Source organism: Canis aureus, chromosome 10 (assembly GCF_053574225.1).
Source record: "Canis aureus isolate CA01 chromosome 10, VMU_Caureus_v.1.0, whole genome shotgun sequence".
Taxonomy (NCBI): Eukaryota; Metazoa; Chordata; class Mammalia; order Carnivora; family Canidae; genus Canis; species Canis aureus.
The window spans coordinates 47,101,847-47,120,778 of record NC_135620.1 but is presented as its reverse complement, the minus strand read 5'-3'; the positions used below and the strand labels follow the sequence as shown (position 1 = coordinate 47,120,778).

General features: G+C 38.0%; 1 protein-coding gene across 1 annotated transcript in view; it reads left to right on the top strand.

Moving 5' to 3' along the window:
* The window catches only part of LOC144321532 (RNA exonuclease 1 homolog), a 37,266-nt gene that overhangs the window by 15,684 nt on the left and 2,650 nt on the right, over positions 1-18,932 (top strand). The window contains exons 7-15 of the mRNA XM_077910918.1: positions 2,922-3,018; positions 6,131-6,193; positions 7,370-7,519; positions 8,980-9,104; positions 12,092-12,202; positions 12,367-12,474; positions 13,946-14,061; positions 16,135-16,273; positions 18,504-18,624. Of these exons, the coding sequence (XP_077767044.1) occupies positions 2,922-3,018; positions 6,131-6,193; positions 7,370-7,519; positions 8,980-9,104; positions 12,092-12,202; positions 12,367-12,474; positions 13,946-14,061; positions 16,135-16,273; positions 18,504-18,624 (1,030 nt within the window). The remainder of the gene's footprint in view (positions 1-2,921; positions 3,019-6,130; positions 6,194-7,369; positions 7,520-8,979; positions 9,105-12,091; positions 12,203-12,366; positions 12,475-13,945; positions 14,062-16,134; positions 16,274-18,503; positions 18,625-18,932) is intronic.

Here is an 18,932-nt window from a genome sequence, read left to right as displayed (position 1 = left end):
TCCCTATATGTTTCCTACCCCCTCCTTTATACTATTATTATCATACATTTTATAAGCCTATCAGCACAATTTTATAATTATTCTATGCTATTGTTAAAATAGAAAAGGATTATAAACAAACACATTTATTCTCTTTTATATTTTCCTATGAAGTTATATTTGCCAATATTCTTTATTTCTCATGTGGATTCAAATAACCATCTAGTGGATACCTGGGTGGCTCAGTCAGTTAAGTGTCTGCCTTCAGCTTAGGTCATGATCCTGGAATCCCAGGATTGAGTCCTTCATTGGGCTCCCCATTTAGCGGGGAGTCTGCTTCTCTCTCTGACTCTCTGCCCTTTTATGCTCTCTCTCTCTGAAAATCTTTTAAAAAATGAAAACAAAAGGCAAAACTCCCAAACCACCAAATAACCATCTAGCATACCTGTTGTTGAGCCCTGATTTTTTTACACTTTTTACAATTTTTACACTTTTTAATCCAGAACTTCTAAAAAATTTATTTTTTGAGTTTTTCTTTACTCAAGTTCCCTGTGTGTTAAGACACCATTTTCTTTTCTTTTGTTTTTTTTTTAAGACACCATTTTCTTTCATTCTTTAAACATGGTTACCTTAAGTTTTTTAGACATACTTACAAAATCTGCCTACTACCTACTAAGTCCAAAACCTGGACTTTCTCAGGGATGTTTTCTCTTGGCTGTTTTTTTTTTTCCTTTATGAGATACACTTTTTTTGTTTTGTTACATGAGTCATAATTTTTTTTGTTGAAGAGCATTTGGTTAAATAGTATATTGTGATAAATCTGGTGTCAGATACATTTTGTTGTTGCTAGGTTTTGTTTTCCTTGTTGCTAATTACTTGTTTAGTGACAAACAAGTCCTGTTACTGGACTAATTCTGTAGATTTTGTATTCATTTCAGTATATGGCTACTAAGTTCTCTGGTAGCATTGTTTTTTAAGTTATTTTTTATTTTAAGGCTGACTTCAAAGGGGTCACCCTCTGTCAGCATAATTTACTGGTCAGCCAATGACTGGTTAGAAAATTGTCTTAAATGCCTTGTCTATATGTCTTCCTCCATTTGCCAAGGGCCCTATGTGACAAGACATGCCCTAAAACTTACCACAGTTTGTAGATAGCATTAACTTTTACTTCCTGCTTGTGCCAGGGCTTCAAGAACAGCCTTATAGGGCCTTCTCTTTTCCTATGTCTTTCCTGGCCACCTCTTAAGCCCCAGGAATATGTCAGAGGTTTTCAGAGTTCTTTATGGTCATCTAGATCTCCAAGATTGTTAAAAAAAATTCCTGGCCAGGGACACCTGGGTGGCTCAGTAGTTGAGCATCTGCCTTGATGATCATGGGGTCCAGGATCAAGTCCCATATCGGGCTCCCTGCAGGGAGCCTGCTTCTCCTTCTGCTTATGTCTCTGCCTCTCTCTCTGTGTGTCTCTCATGAATCAGTAAATAGAATCTTAAAAAAAAAAATCCTGGCCAGATTCCTGTTTGCCAATTGGGAAATCGTAACCTTGGGTAGCTTCTGTATTGCCACCCAATTGCTAACTGTTTTAATAGCACCCTGGGAATAGGTACCTCTGCCCCCGTGAGCTGAGTTCAGAGTCTAAATACCCACAACACCCTGGGAATAGAGATTTTCCATGGAGCTGCTTGTTCAGACAAAATATTGACTGTGCTCTGGGGATGATGCTTATCATGTAGCCAAAAAAAAAAAAAAGTCTCTCTCCTCTGTTGGCTACCAGGCTGCCAACCTTTTACTGCTATGCTGTTAAGCTGGGGGTGAGAAAAGCCTCAACTAAGATGGTATCGACCCCACTGTTTTACCGAGGTTCAGTAGTTTCTCTTAGGTAATTTTCCATTTGTTCTGTGGCTTTGGTTAATTTTCAGAGTTTTGAAATGGTTTTGCCAGTATTTTTATTTTAATGGGACAGTGAGTTCATGAAAGTTCTTATCCTGCCATTCCAGAAGTCTGTCTCCTCTAGGATTCTATATTGGTTGTTAAAGAATAATGGCAAATCGAATAAACAAAAAAGCAGTCTCTTACAGAGAAATGTTACCCTTTTTTGTTTTCTTTTCTCTCCCCAACCCACGCCCCCCCCCCCACCTCCCACGACTTTCTCTCTGTGAAGTTAGTATAGTGAGAAAAGTCTTGGCCTTGGCATTTGGGCACACCTGGATTCAGTTACTGGCTCTGCAACAGTAAAATATTTACTTTTTCTTGACCTCATAGATGTTAGTGATGACAGCACCTATGCCCACAGAATCATGATGAAGATTGAGAAAATATTTAATGAGCTTATATCAAAGCTGCACATACTCGGTGCTCCATAAAGTATCAATATACTATTATTTTATTCCTTTTACCTGTTTCTGTCAGATTTCATCCACTTTTCTTTTTTACTACCTATGTTAATGAGTCCTGGTGTAAAAATAGTAATTACTTTATAGCTTTAGAAAAGTAACATACAAAATAAAGATGATGAAAAGAGGATCATGTCTTCCCTTTGCTGTGTGATCTTAAGCAAAGTATTTAGCAATTTGGGCTTAGTTTCCTCACTTTTAGATGAGAATAATAGTATGTGCCTTTGATACATTAGGGGCTCCCTTTGAGAATTGAATGAATTCATATACACTGTAGGCTTTTTGCACTGTACATTCTATACTGTGGTTTTAGTTTGTAACGATAAGTATTTAGTTCTTAGATTTGATTCATTGGATAAGTTTATTTTTTTCTTTTCTCTTAAGAACCATAAACATAAAAATGTAAAATAAGTTGTTTTTTATTTGTGCCACCATTTTTCCCCATCCCTCGAGTTAAATATTTTGCCATATTTATTCCAGTATATCATAAATGATATTTATTATCCTTAGACTTGAGATTTGATATTTTTTGTTATTCACTTCATGCTCTAGGCTAAAATAGAAGAAAAGACCATTTATGAACGCTGTGGCAGTAGAAATATGTATGTGAACATAGCAATAAATACTCTTAAGAAGCTGAGACATCAAGGTAATTTGTTTTTAATTAGTCAAGTGGTAAGATAAAAACTTGTGATGAACACCTGACACTGAATGTGTTGTTTCATTAGGGTCATTTTTAGATACTCTGTATTTTTAAAATATTCTCATGAGTAGAATGTGAAGTGGGATTTTTGGTTGAAGATAACAAATTAGACTTGATAATAGACAAAGGAATATAATTCCTCAAGAGTGGTTATCACAAAGATATTTAAACTTGGTTTTTGGTTATAAAAGCAACCCATTCATGCAGAATAGTATTTCTTTGTTTTCATTATTCCCCCTCAGGCCTCTTTTTAGACACTTTTTTTCTACCAACTCCACCGCAGCCCCCAGTAATATTAAGTATTAAGGGATAATATTTTGTTGGATAAGGTTGAGTTTTGGAGAGCCACTACTATTGTAATGACTATGATTTTTTTTTTATTCCATAAAAGCCAGTTTTGTTTGCTCAGGGTCAGTACCACCCCCATTGAGAATACAAGGCATGAATTCAAATAATACAGAAAAGTATTAAAAAACAAAACAGCTAGGGGCATGTGGGTGGCCAGTCAGTTAAGCATCCAACTCTTGATTTTGGCCCAAGTCATGATCTCAGGGTGGTGAGATTGAGTTTCACATTTGGGTTCCATGCTGGATGTGGAAACTGCTTAAGATTCTCTTGCAGAATCTTAAGAGGGAGAGGAGCAAGAGGAAACTTGCTCCTCTCCCTCTCCCCCACCCCCACTCCTACTCATGCTCTCTCTCTTAAAAAAAAAAAAAAAAAAGCCAAATTTCCAAATCTTCTATATAGACCCTGCTATAATGAATACAGAAATAAAATTTTAATAATTTAAATGAATACAATCATGTTATGCATAGTTTAACTTTTCTCACTGAGTAAGGTATCCTAGAAATCTCTAGTCAAGTTAATCTAGAATTTGTTAACATCTAGATCTGTTGTATACTTTTTAATGACTACATGATAATCAATTATATAGAGTCTATACTATTGATGTTCCATTTTGTGTAATGCAGATGAAACAAATGCATCTGAGTATTTAAGTTGATTACATGGTTTTTTTTTACCATAAGTTCTATGATTAATGGAGTGTGAACTCTAACATTTCCTCATTCTAGAGCATATATATCCTTAGCATAAATTCCTGTGCACAGACTAGCTAGCAGAAAGGGTCTGCATGTTTAAAATTAGTAAATATTTCTAACTGCCTCCAGAAAGTGTTTACCCCACCTATAAGGTAGGAGAATGTGTGTTTGTCCTCACACCTTGCAAAAGTGAATCATTTATCATCTTTCAGAATATAAAAGTATAGACTAGAAGTGAAGTTATTGTAATCTTTTTTTATTGCTATGAAGACCTTCCATTTCTGCTCTCTTTTTAAATTTCCTTTTTACATCCTTCTGCCCCCCCTTTATTATTGGCCTATTCATCTACAACAACTTTTTGTGTATCCCTTTTTAGTGCACTGCAGATAGTTTTCTTAGTTTTCCACTTGTACTTCAGCCTTATTTATGAAGTTTTTAGTAATATAGAAGGTATTTTCCTTTTTAGTTTCTGGATTTTGTGTCATACTTAGGCTATTAAAATTTCAAGAATATAAAAACTATTAATTCTTTATGGGTTTTTAAAAATATATAGTACTTTAAGTAGACTTAAACGTGAATTATATACACACTCTCATGAACAGACATTTCTTGAAAGGAGACATACAGATGGCTATCAGACACATGAAGAGATGCTCAACATTACCCATCATCAGGGAAATGCAGATCAAAAGTACAATGAGCTATCTCCTCACACCTGTCAGAAGGGCTAAAATCAAAAACACGAGAAACAACAAGTGTTGGTGAAGATGAGGAGGAAAAGGAATCCTCATGCAATGTTGGTGGGCATGCAAACTGTGCAGCCACTGTAGACAAGTATGGTGATTCCTCAAAAAATTAAAAATAAAACTACCCTATGGCCCAGTTACTGCACTACTGGGTATTTACCCAAAGAAAAAGAAAATGCTAATTCAAAAGAACATATGCACACCTATGTTTATTGCAGCATTATTTACAATAGCCAAGTTATGGAAGCCCCAAATGATAGATGAAAGGATAAAGAAATTATTTATATATATATTTATATACATATATGTGTGTACATTGTATATATATACAATGTAATGTTACTCAGGCATATAATAGCATGAAATCTTGCTGTTAGCAACAATGAGAATGGATCTAGAGTATATTATGCAAAGTAAGAAAAAGACATACTGTCTGATTTCACTTGTATGTAGAATTTAAAAAACAAAACAAAAAAAAAATAAAATAAAAAAATAAAAAAAAATAAAAAAATAAAAAATAAAAAATAAAAAATAAAAAACAAAACAAATGAACAGAGGTGCAAAAAGAGACAAACCAAAGAACAGACTCTTAACTACAGAGAGCAAACTGTTGGTTATCAGAGGGGAGCTGGGGGAGGAGCTAGGTGAAAAAAGTGATAGGGATTACGGGAGGGCACTTGTGATGAGCACCAGGTGATGTATGGAAGTGTTGCATCACTATATTGTACACCTGAAACTGTTATAACACTGTATGCTAGCTTTAATGGGTTAAAAAATTTTAAATGTAATAAAATAAAAAAATTTTAAATAACAAATATACAAGATCTCTTAGATTAGTATTTTTATGGTATTCTAACTTCCCCCTTTTCATATTAAATATAGCATACGGAAATTGAACATAGAGGTCTAAGTACATATTTTGGATATTTGCAATGGAAATAGAAAAATAAATGATTTGAAAGCTGTTAATAGTTGCAGTCAATGATGATAAAAACTCATTGACTCACATTTAGACATACTCTAGCTAATATACAAAATATATTAGCTTTGGAAAATATGAAGTCCTGACCTATTTAGTAGTTCAGTAAATTTAACTTTTTTCCCAACTCAGAATTGGTTAGGAAGATGCTTGGTCTCACTTGTTGGGTGCTTGTTTTAAGGTGAAAATAAAGATTTTATTATGCTGTACACCTTTCTTGTGTTCTGTATTTTTTTTATGAAGCAGACAAAAATAACTCATTGTCTCAGGAGAAAAGTTCTTGTATGTTTTAGATATGTCTGGAAGCAGGAACAACAGCAAAACAACTGGATTGAAAAAGAATGAAAAGAATAGTGGTAAGCTTGGTGTAATGATGATAGACCCTTGTCCATGTCACCTTAAAGAAGTAAATGTGGCATAATGCAGTTGTAACTATTGTGCTTATGAGGGGTCATCTGCAGGCCAGACATATTTGATATCCTTTCTCAAAATTAGTATAAATAGGTGAAAAAATGGGCTCTACTCAGGTAGTATTTGAATTCTCAGTGTCTTTTTTTGAGAGTGAGGATAGTTAACATAGTAAGAGGAGTGCTTCTCAAACTTAACATGCATGTAATTGCCTGGGAATCTTGTTAAAATGAAGATTCTGCTGCAGTGGGTCTGGGAACAGGCTCAAAGTCTGAATTTATAACAAACTCCCAGGAGCAAGAAGCTAGAGAAAAGGTGTTCCTTGAATTTGGTTGTATTTTGAATAAAACCAGATGGTAGTACTTGTCCTGCAAGTACTTGTCTGAAACAAAGTAGGTGCTTCTAGAATCTCCTAATACTTCTCACACAGAAGAATTCTTCCTTTTACAAAAGGGTTTGCCAAAGATAGTCTAGCAAATTCTGCCAGAGTTTTAAATAATATATTAGGAGAATTTTTAAGAATCCACTAGTGCGAGGGGATTAGAGTTAGTGATGTTAGAAAAAGATCTTTTAACTTGAGAATTTTGCCCATGTGAAAGTCACCGTGTATTCTGCTTGTAAGCTTTTGTACCCTTCTTATCTCAGTGACTATTAAGAATCAATAAGCATGATTTGGAACCAGAGGACCTGAGTTGTGTATTAGCCGTGCCATGCAACCTTGGGCGTGTGTCCTCATTGCTCTGAGCCTCATTTTCCTCTTCTGTAAAAACGAGGTCAATATGTTTGCCCTTCTGGGTTCATGTAAAGTTTAAAACAAAGTCTTTAGGATAGTGTTTGGCACGCTTAATATGCTCTAGCTATTGCTGATCTGATTCTTTCCCTTCTCTGATCCAAAGTATAGGACATTACATGATGCGGGAGCAATGTGTGTGTATATATTTTTTTTTTTTTTTTCCTTTCTGTCAGAAGATATGGAGACTTGAATTCTTTTAGGTTACTCCCTTACTTAATGTTAATCAGCATCCTAGCTTTTCATGTCTGGAAGGGTTAGTAGACTCTAATCTTACCATTGCTTTAAAACATAGTATTTCAATTTTATCAAATTGCCCTTTCTTTTTCCTTAGCCCTCACAGGAATTACTCTCTACAGACATCTGAAAGACTATCTTCTAAGCAAAGAACAGTTACATGAAAATAATTATCCCCAACCCAACCCTGAGAAACCGGGAAGTATTCTTTTAACCACAGGCATGACGAAAGCTCTTGTAAATGACAGTAAGTGTGTGGAACTGAAAATGATCCTCACTCCTTACCAGGGTTGGAACAGTAAAAGGATTATTTCCCTTTCCAATTCATTTCTAGTATCTAAGTAGTTTATTTACATAATTTATTTATTAAATCTTAATCATTTCAGATAAGTACTAACATTACCTCCATTCACAGGTCAAATGACTTCTCAGGAGTCCCTCTGAAAATAAGTAGTAGAGCCAGGATTTAAACCAGAGGAGTCTGAGTCTGGAGTCTTTACTCCTACTTTTTATATACAAATGCAGTGTCTTGTTTTGAAGACTTTGTATCCTTTCATTAGGAATTCTTATCAAAAGATTTACAATTAGTAGTGTTATTCTACATTTTCTCTAAATACTAGGCATGGTTAGTTAAAATTCATTCCTCCCCCACAAAAAGAAGAAAATATAGTATACTTAACACCACAACTGTCAAGTCTTAGGTCCATTAGAGTTTGAAATGCAGTTATAGAAATATTTTTCAGTGACTAGAAAATATTTCTCTTTTGTATGGTTAACAACTTTTCTCAGGATTATCTTTGTCATTTGTGTTATTTTTTTTCTAAATCCTTCACCCAGTTAAGAATGTGGGCTCTGAAGGGGGAAGGCAAATCTGGGTTTGGATGCTGGATAAGTCCTTTAACCTCTCCCAAGCCTTGGTTTACCCAGTTCTGGATTGTAGTAGCTACTCCATCAGGCTGTTGTGAGAATCAGTTCCAGGAATGCATGTGAAGCGCTTGGCACAGTGCCTGCCTCAGAAGCTCATGATAGACATTCAGATAAAAGTTGCTACTGTCGGGGATCCCTGGGTGGCGCAGTGGTTTAGCGCCTGCCTTTGGCCCAGGGCGCGATCCTGGAGACCCGGGATCGAATCCCATGTCAGGCTCCCGGTGCATGGAGCCTGCTTCTCCCTCTGCCTGTGTCTCTGCCTCTCTCTCTCTCTCTGTGACTATCATAAATAAATAAAAATTTAAAAAAAAAAAAAAGTTGCTACTGTCATCAGAACCAGCTTAAGGATTATTAATAAAAAGTATTCATAACTGGATCTAATGAAAAGCTCAGATATCCTTAATATACCTACAGGTCACTATATGTGTAAAAGGGATAAAATAATAAGACAGGCGTCCTATTTCAGGAGCTCCTGTGTAGTAACATAAATAGCTCATCAAGTTGGCTCCAGCCACACTGTGGTGCACAATTATCTGGCACTAGGCTGAGTCTGGAGGCAAGCAGGGGATGCCTGCCTGGGGAAGGGCAGCCCTGGTACCATGAGCGGGTCACCCGCAAATATTCCTTTGAGTAGCTCTGTTCCTTTCCTGTGACTTCGTGGTCAGCACTGAGTGTATAATCCGTGCATGATCAAGAATGCACAGGCAGTAATTCCCTGTACTTCCATCCATTTTTCTTTCCATATATTCATGAATAATTTTACTTCCTACTTTGTTTTAGCTTCAAGGAAGATATGCTGTCGTTGTGGGAAAATATATGGTGTGACATCCACGGGCAAACACTGCAGGGTAGAAGAATGTAACAACCACTTCGGCCCTGTGCTGAGTCATAAAGGCAAGTGCTTGGTAGTTGTGTTTCATTGGGTGACCGGCCAGTGCCCGAGCTGTTGAGGGAAAAGTGGAATGAAGTATTCCCTTCACTGTATGTGTTAAATGCAGTCCTGCAAAGAGAGACAGTACTTAGTGAGGCTTGAATCCCGAACACCTAGCTCTGAGCACTGCCTCCTACCCTGCGGCCTGTGGGCCCAGGAAGCTCCCAGGCTGGGACAGTTGTGCGGGGGACCTCCAGGCAGTCAGCTCCCTCCAGTCTTCACCTGCTTTGCACCTGCCAGGATTAGAATAATTTCTTTGCCACCCCGCCCGGCAGTGAGTGATGAACTCTTGATTCCTTCCCATGTCGGCCTCAATCTTCCCTGCGACACAGTAAATTGGCTACAGTCCAGTCAACTGGGTGTTTTTCCTCCACAAACCAGAAACCCGGGTGCCATCCTGTCTCCCCATTGGGCACCTTTGTATCTTAGCCGTGCACATGTCTCCTTCGTTCCTGCTCCGAGATATGGCCTGAACCTGCTCCTTCTCCACCTTCCTCAGGTGCCCCTGCCTGGGTCCAAGCCACCCCCACTGCTGTCCTCAGTTGCAGCACTGCCCTCTTGCTCAGTCTCACTGCTTCTGTCACCCCTTAATCCCCGCAAATCTATTTTTCACCCCAAGCCCCTAGGATAACTTTTTATATCACATTTCCAGTCCTGTCTCTGCCCAGCTTTGATTAAAAGCCTTCAGTTACTTTGCTGACCTTGGGGGATGTGGCCTCCACCCCGCCATCATCCATGCTGTCCATTGTCCCCTTCACAGCACCCTGGCCCTCTGTCCAGAGCTTCCTTGTCTGTTGTTGTCTCTGCTTTTGTCATGGCCGGGTCCTTCCACAAGGTCCTTTCCCAGCCCCACCATCTGAAAGAGGTCTAACCCTCTTCTGTCCCAACATCTGCCTCTTCCTTTCATTGCACTTAACTACATTCTGGAATGATCTAGTCATTCATCTGCCATCTCCAAAAGACTGAAAGCTTTGGGAGGGACCACCACCCATTCTTGTTTTTTCTCTCTGTTGTTCCCTCAACACCTAGCATAGTACCTGACACATATGGGCTGTCAATAAATATTTGGGTAAATGGGTGGACAGATAAATTATTGATGTACAGATGGGCATGAATATGAATGGGACTGTAATGAATAGTATGAAGGAGATAAAGCAGGGAGAAGGAAATAGAACAGAACAGTGGGCATTGAATTGAATGATTGAATGACAATAGATAAACATGGATAAATCGTCAAGTAAATCAGGCAGGTTTGGCCTAAGTGCTGAGAGCACAGAAGGCTTAGTTTCAGATGGGGGAGGGACTGTGAATTCCAAAAGAAGAACAAAGAAGGAAGATGGGAAGGAAGAGTAAGTGTAGCAGACAGACCAGTTGGGCTAACCAGACAACACAGCGTAATGAAGAGAACAAGGACTCTGGAGCCAGCAGACCTGAAATTTAGGGCTTTTTTTTTTTTTTTTCCACCTATTTTCTCTGAGACCTTGGGCAAATTATTAAAGCTCCCTTGAGCTCTCGTTTCCACCTTCATTGAATGAGCTTTATGTGGCAGTTCAGTGAGCTGATACATGTCAAAGTCCTGGCTTATAATAGATGCTGTGTTACTAATGGTTCTCTGTCTCCCCTTCTCATCATAAAGCTGTGGGGTTTCAAAATTGGGGGAGTAATGTAAGGCTGGTTAAGCAAGAGCCTTCAGTGCCAGCCTGAGAAGTTTGCATTTAATCAGTAATGCACCAGGGGACAACTTGAGGAAAATGATATAATGTATATGTGCTTCAGGAAAATCAATCTTAACCACATTTTATAGGAAAACAGGTGCCGAAACCACTGGAGACAGGACTTGATGGAACAGTTGGGAGAATGTCACCTCGGCCGAGGAAAGAAGTGGTGAGGTGAATAGGGAGCAGATGAGATGGAATATGGGAGTGGAGTAAGAAAAGAGATACAAAGGCTTGGGATTATGGCTGTGAAAATGTGCAAAGTGCCAGTCAGAGATGCAGAAGGAGAGGGCATCAGGCTTTGGTAGGTCCAGCCAAGGCTGGAAGCGCCATCTTGTGGTCTCAAGTCTACCTAACTGGGTGATGTCTCGGGTCAGATCAACAACTCAGACACAAGAAGGGAGAAGGTGGTTGTTGGAGCCCCTCAACCAGAGGGCTCTAGTAGAGAGAAAAGATCAAGGAGTAGGGCAGTTTGAAAAGATAGTTGAGGTAAAGTCAAAGCACAATAAAAAAGTGACACCTGGATGCCTGGGTGGCTCAGTCAGTTAAGTAACTGACTATTGATTTTGGCTCAGGTCATGATCACAGGGTCCTGGCATCAAGCCCTGCATGGGCCTCCCTACTCAGCAGCGGAGTTTGCTTGAGATTCTTTCTCCCTCTTCCTGCCCCCACCCCCCACTCATGTACCTGTGCTCGCTCTCTCTCTCTCTCTCTCTCATTAAATAAATAAAATCTTTAAAAAAAAAAAAAGTGATACCAGAGGATTGCTGAGGGACCAGGGCAAAATGAGAGAAAGAGGAAGAGAGGGGATGGAAGATGTTCAGGACATTGGTAATTGTAATTCATCTTCTAAGTTCAACCCATAAGAACTCTGTTTCCAGGAGTTGATTTTTTCTGTTCATTATGTAATATCTAAAAATAGGACTTTGTCGGGGCACCTGGGTGGCATCTGCCTTTGGCTCGGGTCATGATCCCAGAGTCCTGAGATTGAGCCCCACATCGAGCTCCTTAGAGCCTGCTTCTTCCTCTCCCTCTGCCCCCTCCCCCAACACCTCGCTCATGCAGGTGTGCTCTCTCTCTCTCTCAAAAAAATAAAATCTTATAAATGAAAAATCTTATAAATCTTATAATGAAAAAATAAAAATAGGACTATGTGGAGTGCACATTGCACAGCAATGTCCTTAAAGATCTTTGAGGGTAAGGTAAGACACATGCTCTGGAAGTGAGCCACTTCTGCTTTATAAAGCTTGCCTGTCTTGATATTTATTTTTTATTGGTTGCAGTCCTCGGTGGCTTAGAAACACGGTACAGCTGTTGTGGAGGTGTCCTTGGATCTGCTGGGTGTCAGGTCGCCAAGGTAGGGCTTGTCATCCAGAGTCCTTATTTTAAGACCAGAGGTGTTGCTTCAAACGATCAATAAGCCTTTGAAAGAATTAATTAGCTAATTTTTAATAAAATTATTATGAGCTTAATTGCTCCTTCAGAAATATATAGTAATTTATTTTGCAATGTTTATTTCAGCTTCACGTTCATGACCAAAAAGAAAACATCAAGGGATTCGTGAAGACTTTTGTCAAGTCCCCTCCTCCTGATGGCAATCCCGGCGTATTTGCTGTGAATTGTGAGGTGGTATGTCAGTGTTTTCTCTTTACCTTATTGCAGTAATTGCAAGTGAATAATTCTGGAGCATTCTATATTGCATCACAGCACTTCGCTGGGCTTTATCTCCATCCCACATAGCTCTGCAGTGTAGTTCACATATTTTCAGAAGCAACTAAAGTTGAATAGAGTTAGGTGACTTAAAGGAACGCCTATATTTTGTAAGGGATAGAGCCAGGAATTGCTCCCTGGTCATCTTTTTATTTATTAATTTTTCCTTTTATATCACCAATGGTGATCCTACTCCTCAAAATGCTGAAACTCTATGGGTAGAAAATGTTATAAGTAGTACCCATTATCCCCAGAATAAACATAAAAGCTAGAATAAATTTTTGAAAACTATTGTTTATAGAGACAATAAAATACTTAGAGCAATTTTTCTTTATATGAGAATCAAAAGGAAAAAGTAGGGAACAAATAGAACTTGGAATCCTATGACCTGGGAAGCTCCACCACTTATCCGCAGGCACCCCAGAGCAAGGCTCCTGGGTGCTCTCATCTGTAAAGTATGGGGTTAATAATTACTCCATGGTTACTGTGAAAATCAGATATACTATAGTATGGGATTATATTCCCACGTACATTGGATGTGTCAAACATCATGTGAACAACTTCTCTACAGAAACATAAAATTTTAATTCCCTATAGTGTATTTGGAGAACAGATTTGTAGAGTTTAATTATAATAAATACAGAAGGGCCTTGTTCAGTTTGAAGCTGAGGTCTGTAACTGGAAACAATTAAGGCTGTTTCAGGCTTTGAAATCCACTGTCATTATCATGTCGTCCTCTGCAATGCCATGTTTATATGTTTATGGTAAAGATTTTCTTTTTTTCATTCAACAAGACCTATAACTGCATTTTCCACTGTGGTAACACTCAATCCCTAAGTCACACTAGCCATATTTTATTTTTTGAGAGCGAGCATGTACACGTGTGAGTAGGGAAGGGGCAGACGAAGAGGGAGAGGGAGAAGCTTAAGCAGGCCCCACGTCCAGTGCAGAGCCCAATACGGGGCTCCATATCACAACCCTGAGATCATGATGTGAGCTGAAATCAAGAGCCATGAGCTTAACTGATGAGCCACACAGGCATCCCTCATACCTGTGGCTCGTGGCTGCTGTATTAGTATAGAAATAGAACATTTTATCATCATGGAATGATCTACTGGATAGCACTGATCTTAATGAAAATAATTGTAAAGACTAAGCCAAGAAAATGGAATTATTTTATTAGCAGAAATATTACTAACATTAAAGAAAAAAAATTAAAGCTTGCAACATCTTTTATAAGACCGTCAGATCCACTGACTGGCTTTTGTTAGCAAATCCAAGTAATATACTTAAATTGTATATTCTAGTTAGAAATATTCCTTTAAGATATTTCAGATGTTAAAATGTTTACTGAATATGATATGTAAGTTTAGTATTTCCCCTTTTCCAGTGCTATACAGCCAAAGGTTTGGAACTTACTCAAGTGTCAGTGGTTGATCCCAGCCTCCAGGTGGTCTACGATACATTTGTGAAACCAGATGATGAAGTCATTGACTATAACACCAGGTATGTATTATGTAAGAGTTAGCTTTTGAGAATGTAGAATATTCAACATGTTGTTTAGGTGAGTTTTAGCTTAGTACCTTTATTGAGTCAATGTTACAGCATTTTTTAACCCAAATTGCCTCACAGTTCATAAAAATGGTTATATGCATAAAAAACTCCATAAAGGTTGCTATTATCCAAAAATACATTTTGTATACTAATCTTTCTCCTGACCGCTTTGGATTTTTTTCCTATTTATTTTGGCCACATGTGAATAGCCCTATCTATTTTTCTGGGTTTTTTTTCCAGCTTTATTGGGGTATATTGATAAAAAAAACCATAAGTAGAGTTACAGTTGCTGTACTTCTATTGGTACTTATTCTTCCATGTTTTTTTTTAAAGATTTTATTTATTTATTCATGAGAGACACAGAGAGAGAGAGAGGCAGAGGCACAGGAAGAGAATCGGGGAGCCCGATGCGGGACTCGATCCCGGGACTCCTGCTCTGAGCCAAAGGCAGACACTCAACCACTGAGCCACCCAGGCCACCCCTGTTCTTCCATGGTTTTAATGCACTCTTTCCTAACTGCTTTTTTGGAACAAGTCAGGAAGTACTTGGTAATTATTGATATTCATAGTGACAAAATGATAACTGTGGGGCTTGCATTATAAGTAATTTTTGAGTCTCAAAAAAAAAACTTGAAATGCATTCAATGCATTGTATTTTTTCAATGTTTTAAGATAAGACCAAGTACTCCACAATAATTTCCTCTTAATACAAATATTTGATGAATCATGTATCACATTCCCTAAGCTTGATGACGGAGCCAGGTATCTTTTTTAACTGTTCAAGCGTAATTGGAATATATTATCAGTTTCAGGTGTATAATACAATGATTTGTCATTTGTCTACATGTGAAATGATCGCAGTAAGACCTAGTTACCATTTGTCACCAAAGTTTAAAAATTTTTTTCTTATAAGGACTTTGAAGATTTACTTTTTTAACAAATTTCAAATTTACAGTACAGTATTAAAGATGATAGTCCCCATGCTGTACATTACATCCCCTTGACTTACAAGTGCAAATGTATACCTCTTGGTCTCTTTAAGCCAGTTTTTCTACCCCCAACCGCCTTCCCCTCTGGAAACCCACCATTCTGATCTCCATATCTATGGGTTTTGTTTGTTCATTTATTTTGTTTTTTAGATCCCACGTAATAGTGAAATCCTATGGCTTTTGTCTTTCTCTGATTTTTTTCCACTTAGCCTAATACCCTCAAGGTTCATCCATGTTGTCACAAATGGCAAGATTTCATTCATTTTTAGAGCTAAGTGGTATTTCTTTGTAGATATTATACCACATCTTCTTATCCATTCATCCATCAAAGAATATTTAGGTTGTTTCCATGTCTTGACTATTGAAAACAATGCTGCAATAAACACTGGAGTTCATATGTCTTTTCAAATTAGTGCTTTCATATTCTTCAGATAATACCCAGAAGGGTAATTAGTGGATCAAATGGTAGTTCTGTTTTTAATTTTTTGGGGAAGCTCCATGTTTTTCATAGCATATGTGACTGTGTACCATACATATTGTACATTGGCTGCACCAATTTATATTCCCAACAGTGCACGAAGGTTCCCTTTGCTCCACATCCTGGCTAACATTTGTTATTTCTTATCTTTTTGACATAGCCATTTTGACAGTCATGAGGTGATACCTTGTGGTTTCAATTTGCATTTCCCTGATGATGAGTGATATTGAGCATCTTCTCATGATGGTCTCATGGCCATCTGTATATGTTTACAAGAATATCTACTCAGATCCTCTGCGTGTTTTTTAACTGGCTTGTTTGGAATTTTTTTTGTTGAGTCATGGGAGTTCTATATATATTTTGGATGTTAACCTCTTATCAGATAAAGGATTTGTAAATATAAGCTAGTATAGAGGGGTAACTGATGGTCATAATAAGTAAGATCTTTGTTTTTTGTTCAGTGAATGTTAGTCACATTGGGTCAGTGATGTGTTCCAACTATAACAAGAAATTCAGCGAGTTACCTTCTTGCATGCATTATGTGTCTTACTGGGGCAGGTTGTCTGGTGTGGTGGAAGATGACTTGAAGAACACTAAAACATCAATCCGTGACGTCCAAGCCATCCTGTTGAACCTGTTCAGTGCTGACACTGTACTAATTGGACATAGCTTTGAACATAGTCTGTATGCTCTTAAGGTAAAGAATTACAGGCTTGTAATTTTTCAAAACGACATGTGTTAAGACGGTAGTCCTTATCATTGTGTTATCATTGTTTGTTGATTTGTCCTGTTAACCAAGAAAAAAAGAATTTTGCTGTCCATGTTGATAATATAGCCCAGCCATCATAAACCAGAAGCAGTGTAAGACAGCTAAAGTCATTTGGCTCATCCAGATCAAAAAGAAAATCCATTGGTTATGATAAAACCAAAATCATTGTTTGACATTGTCTTTAATCCTTGTGTTTAATATTCATATGGTTAAGACTAGTTTATCTGACAAGTTATTTTATTCACCTACTTGGAGATGCTTTTTCATATTAAGTCAGATCTTATAGGTAGGCTCAAAATCAAATGTCATGTTCATTTTTTTTTTGGCATGTTAGACTTGAAAATCTACTCTTTAATACACTTCAGGTTAAAATTTATCTGTTCTTTGCTCTGTGTTCTAGAATAGGAGTCAGAACACTGTGGCCCATGACGGCCACCTATTTTTGCAGATATTTTTTGTTAGACCCACTGCTCTCATTCACTGCTGTATTTTCTGTGGCTGCTTTCATGCTATAACAGCATTGTTAAATAGTTACAACAGAGACCATGTGGTCTGCAAGCCCAAAATATTTACAACTTGGTACTGTTGAGAGTTTGGTGGCTACCTCTGTTCTAGAACACTAGTATCCAATGGAACTTTCTACATTTTCACTATCTACTGTGGTAACACTAGCCATATTGGTTATTGAACATTTACAATATGTCTAATGTGACTGAGAAAATGATTTCATTTTTTATGTTAAATTTAATAGCCACACGTGGCTATGGCTTACTACTTGTACAGCTTTTAAACTTTGGAGACCTTTGCTGATTATTTGTTTGGCTACCCCTAGGACTTACCTTCATGCGGAGATAGGCGAGTTCTTCTTTAGTGCAAGAATACAAATAAAGCCATTTAAATTTCATAGGTAAATCTCAGCCTTGTTCTCTGTAAAGCTGGTATTCAAAGTATAGATTTGTTTCAAATAGCAGTGTTGTCTTTGCATGTGACAGATAAGACTGGGATGTGCTTCCACCCAGACCTACCACACGATGGGGAAAAAAGAGGTGGGGAACCTAAGTTTTGAGAAAACTCTTCCAGGATGTCCCTCTGTCACCTCAGAGATCTCACGTCTCAAACTGAACTTCTCACCATGACTTTGTCTCTCCTTTTTTATGAACCATTCTATTCCACTTGTCTCCCAGACCAGAAAATTTCAAACCATCACAATTCTTCATTGTAATCAGTTTATTTTTTTCTATCCAAATAACCCATGGATTTTCCTATTTTTCTCTTTCCACCACCGCCTTCTTTTATTTACTCAGTACCCTGCAGCTAGGAACTGGTGTCTGTTTGGTAGTTGACAAATTAAAGGAGAATTTAAAGTGCTTCTAAACATGGTACCAGGTGCTAAATGTTAAATTTCCAACTCCTCATTTTTCAAGGAGTCTTTAAATAACTCTTGAAGCTAATCTTCTTCCATGCTCCTTTCAAAATACAGCGCCCGTCCTCAAGAATCCTAACTGGTACCTAAGTTTCTATGTTTTCAGTAATCTGACTGCTTTTCTTTTTATCTTATTTTCTGCTTTATGGAACTTCAGTAAGAATTTATTCATCATCTTTCATTTATAAGCACAGGAAATTTGGATGTAGATGGGATGGAGTCTTTGTCCATGTCCCCTTCCCAGACACAGACAAGTAAGCCACTAATACATGATAGGACATGTGCTCAATTGAGGTGTGACACCCTCAGCTGAGTCCCAAGGTGGGAGGAGCGTGGCTCTGCATTCACCCCAAGTCTTTGTTGGAACCTCTTTGCACATACTGCCCCCTGTGGTGCTCACAGGAAGAAAGTGGATCCACAAGTCAGACTGCTTAGATTTGATTTCCAGAGACTCTACTAACTCTGTTCTTAATCTCTCAGAGCTGCAGTTCCCTTGGCTGTAAAAAAAAAAAAAAAAAAGAATATAATAAAAGGAACAATAAAATAGCTATCTTATTAGGTTACTTTGCAAGTTGTAATGGATAATCCATGTGGAGTGCTTAGTGACAAATATATCTTAACTGCCTTCCATTCCTTGCCTGTGGAGCATGGTTCTGCTCCTACGGTGATTGTTGCTACTATCAGTGTTGTTATTTTTTGAGGAGAATTTGATAGGATTTCTCTTTCATTGGACAGTTAATTCATTCTTCAGTTGTGGACACGACAATTCTGTTTCCTCATCGGCTAGGCTTGCCTCACAAAAGATCCCTCAAGAGTCTAGTAGCTGACTACCTGCAGAGAATCATTCAGGATGATGGTAAGAGCCTGTTTGCTCGTGATTAATCCTAAATCTGACTTGAGTAAACAAACCATGTAATTCATGGTAAAAGGTCTGCTGTCTGAAATACTTCAGGTTTTTCTTTATGGATTCTTCCCTAGGATGGAGAACCCTAAAACCTCTGCTTATGTTAAAAGCACTGTGTGCCAATGTCCACTGCCTGGTGTAGTCCTGGATCTTCCACAGGCATCAGACTAGCAATTACATAGAGAATGATGGCCAGATCATTGTTCGGCAAGTTGCCTGGCCTTTGAGCTCGTGTATAAAACTTCAGTTGGTGTGGAGAT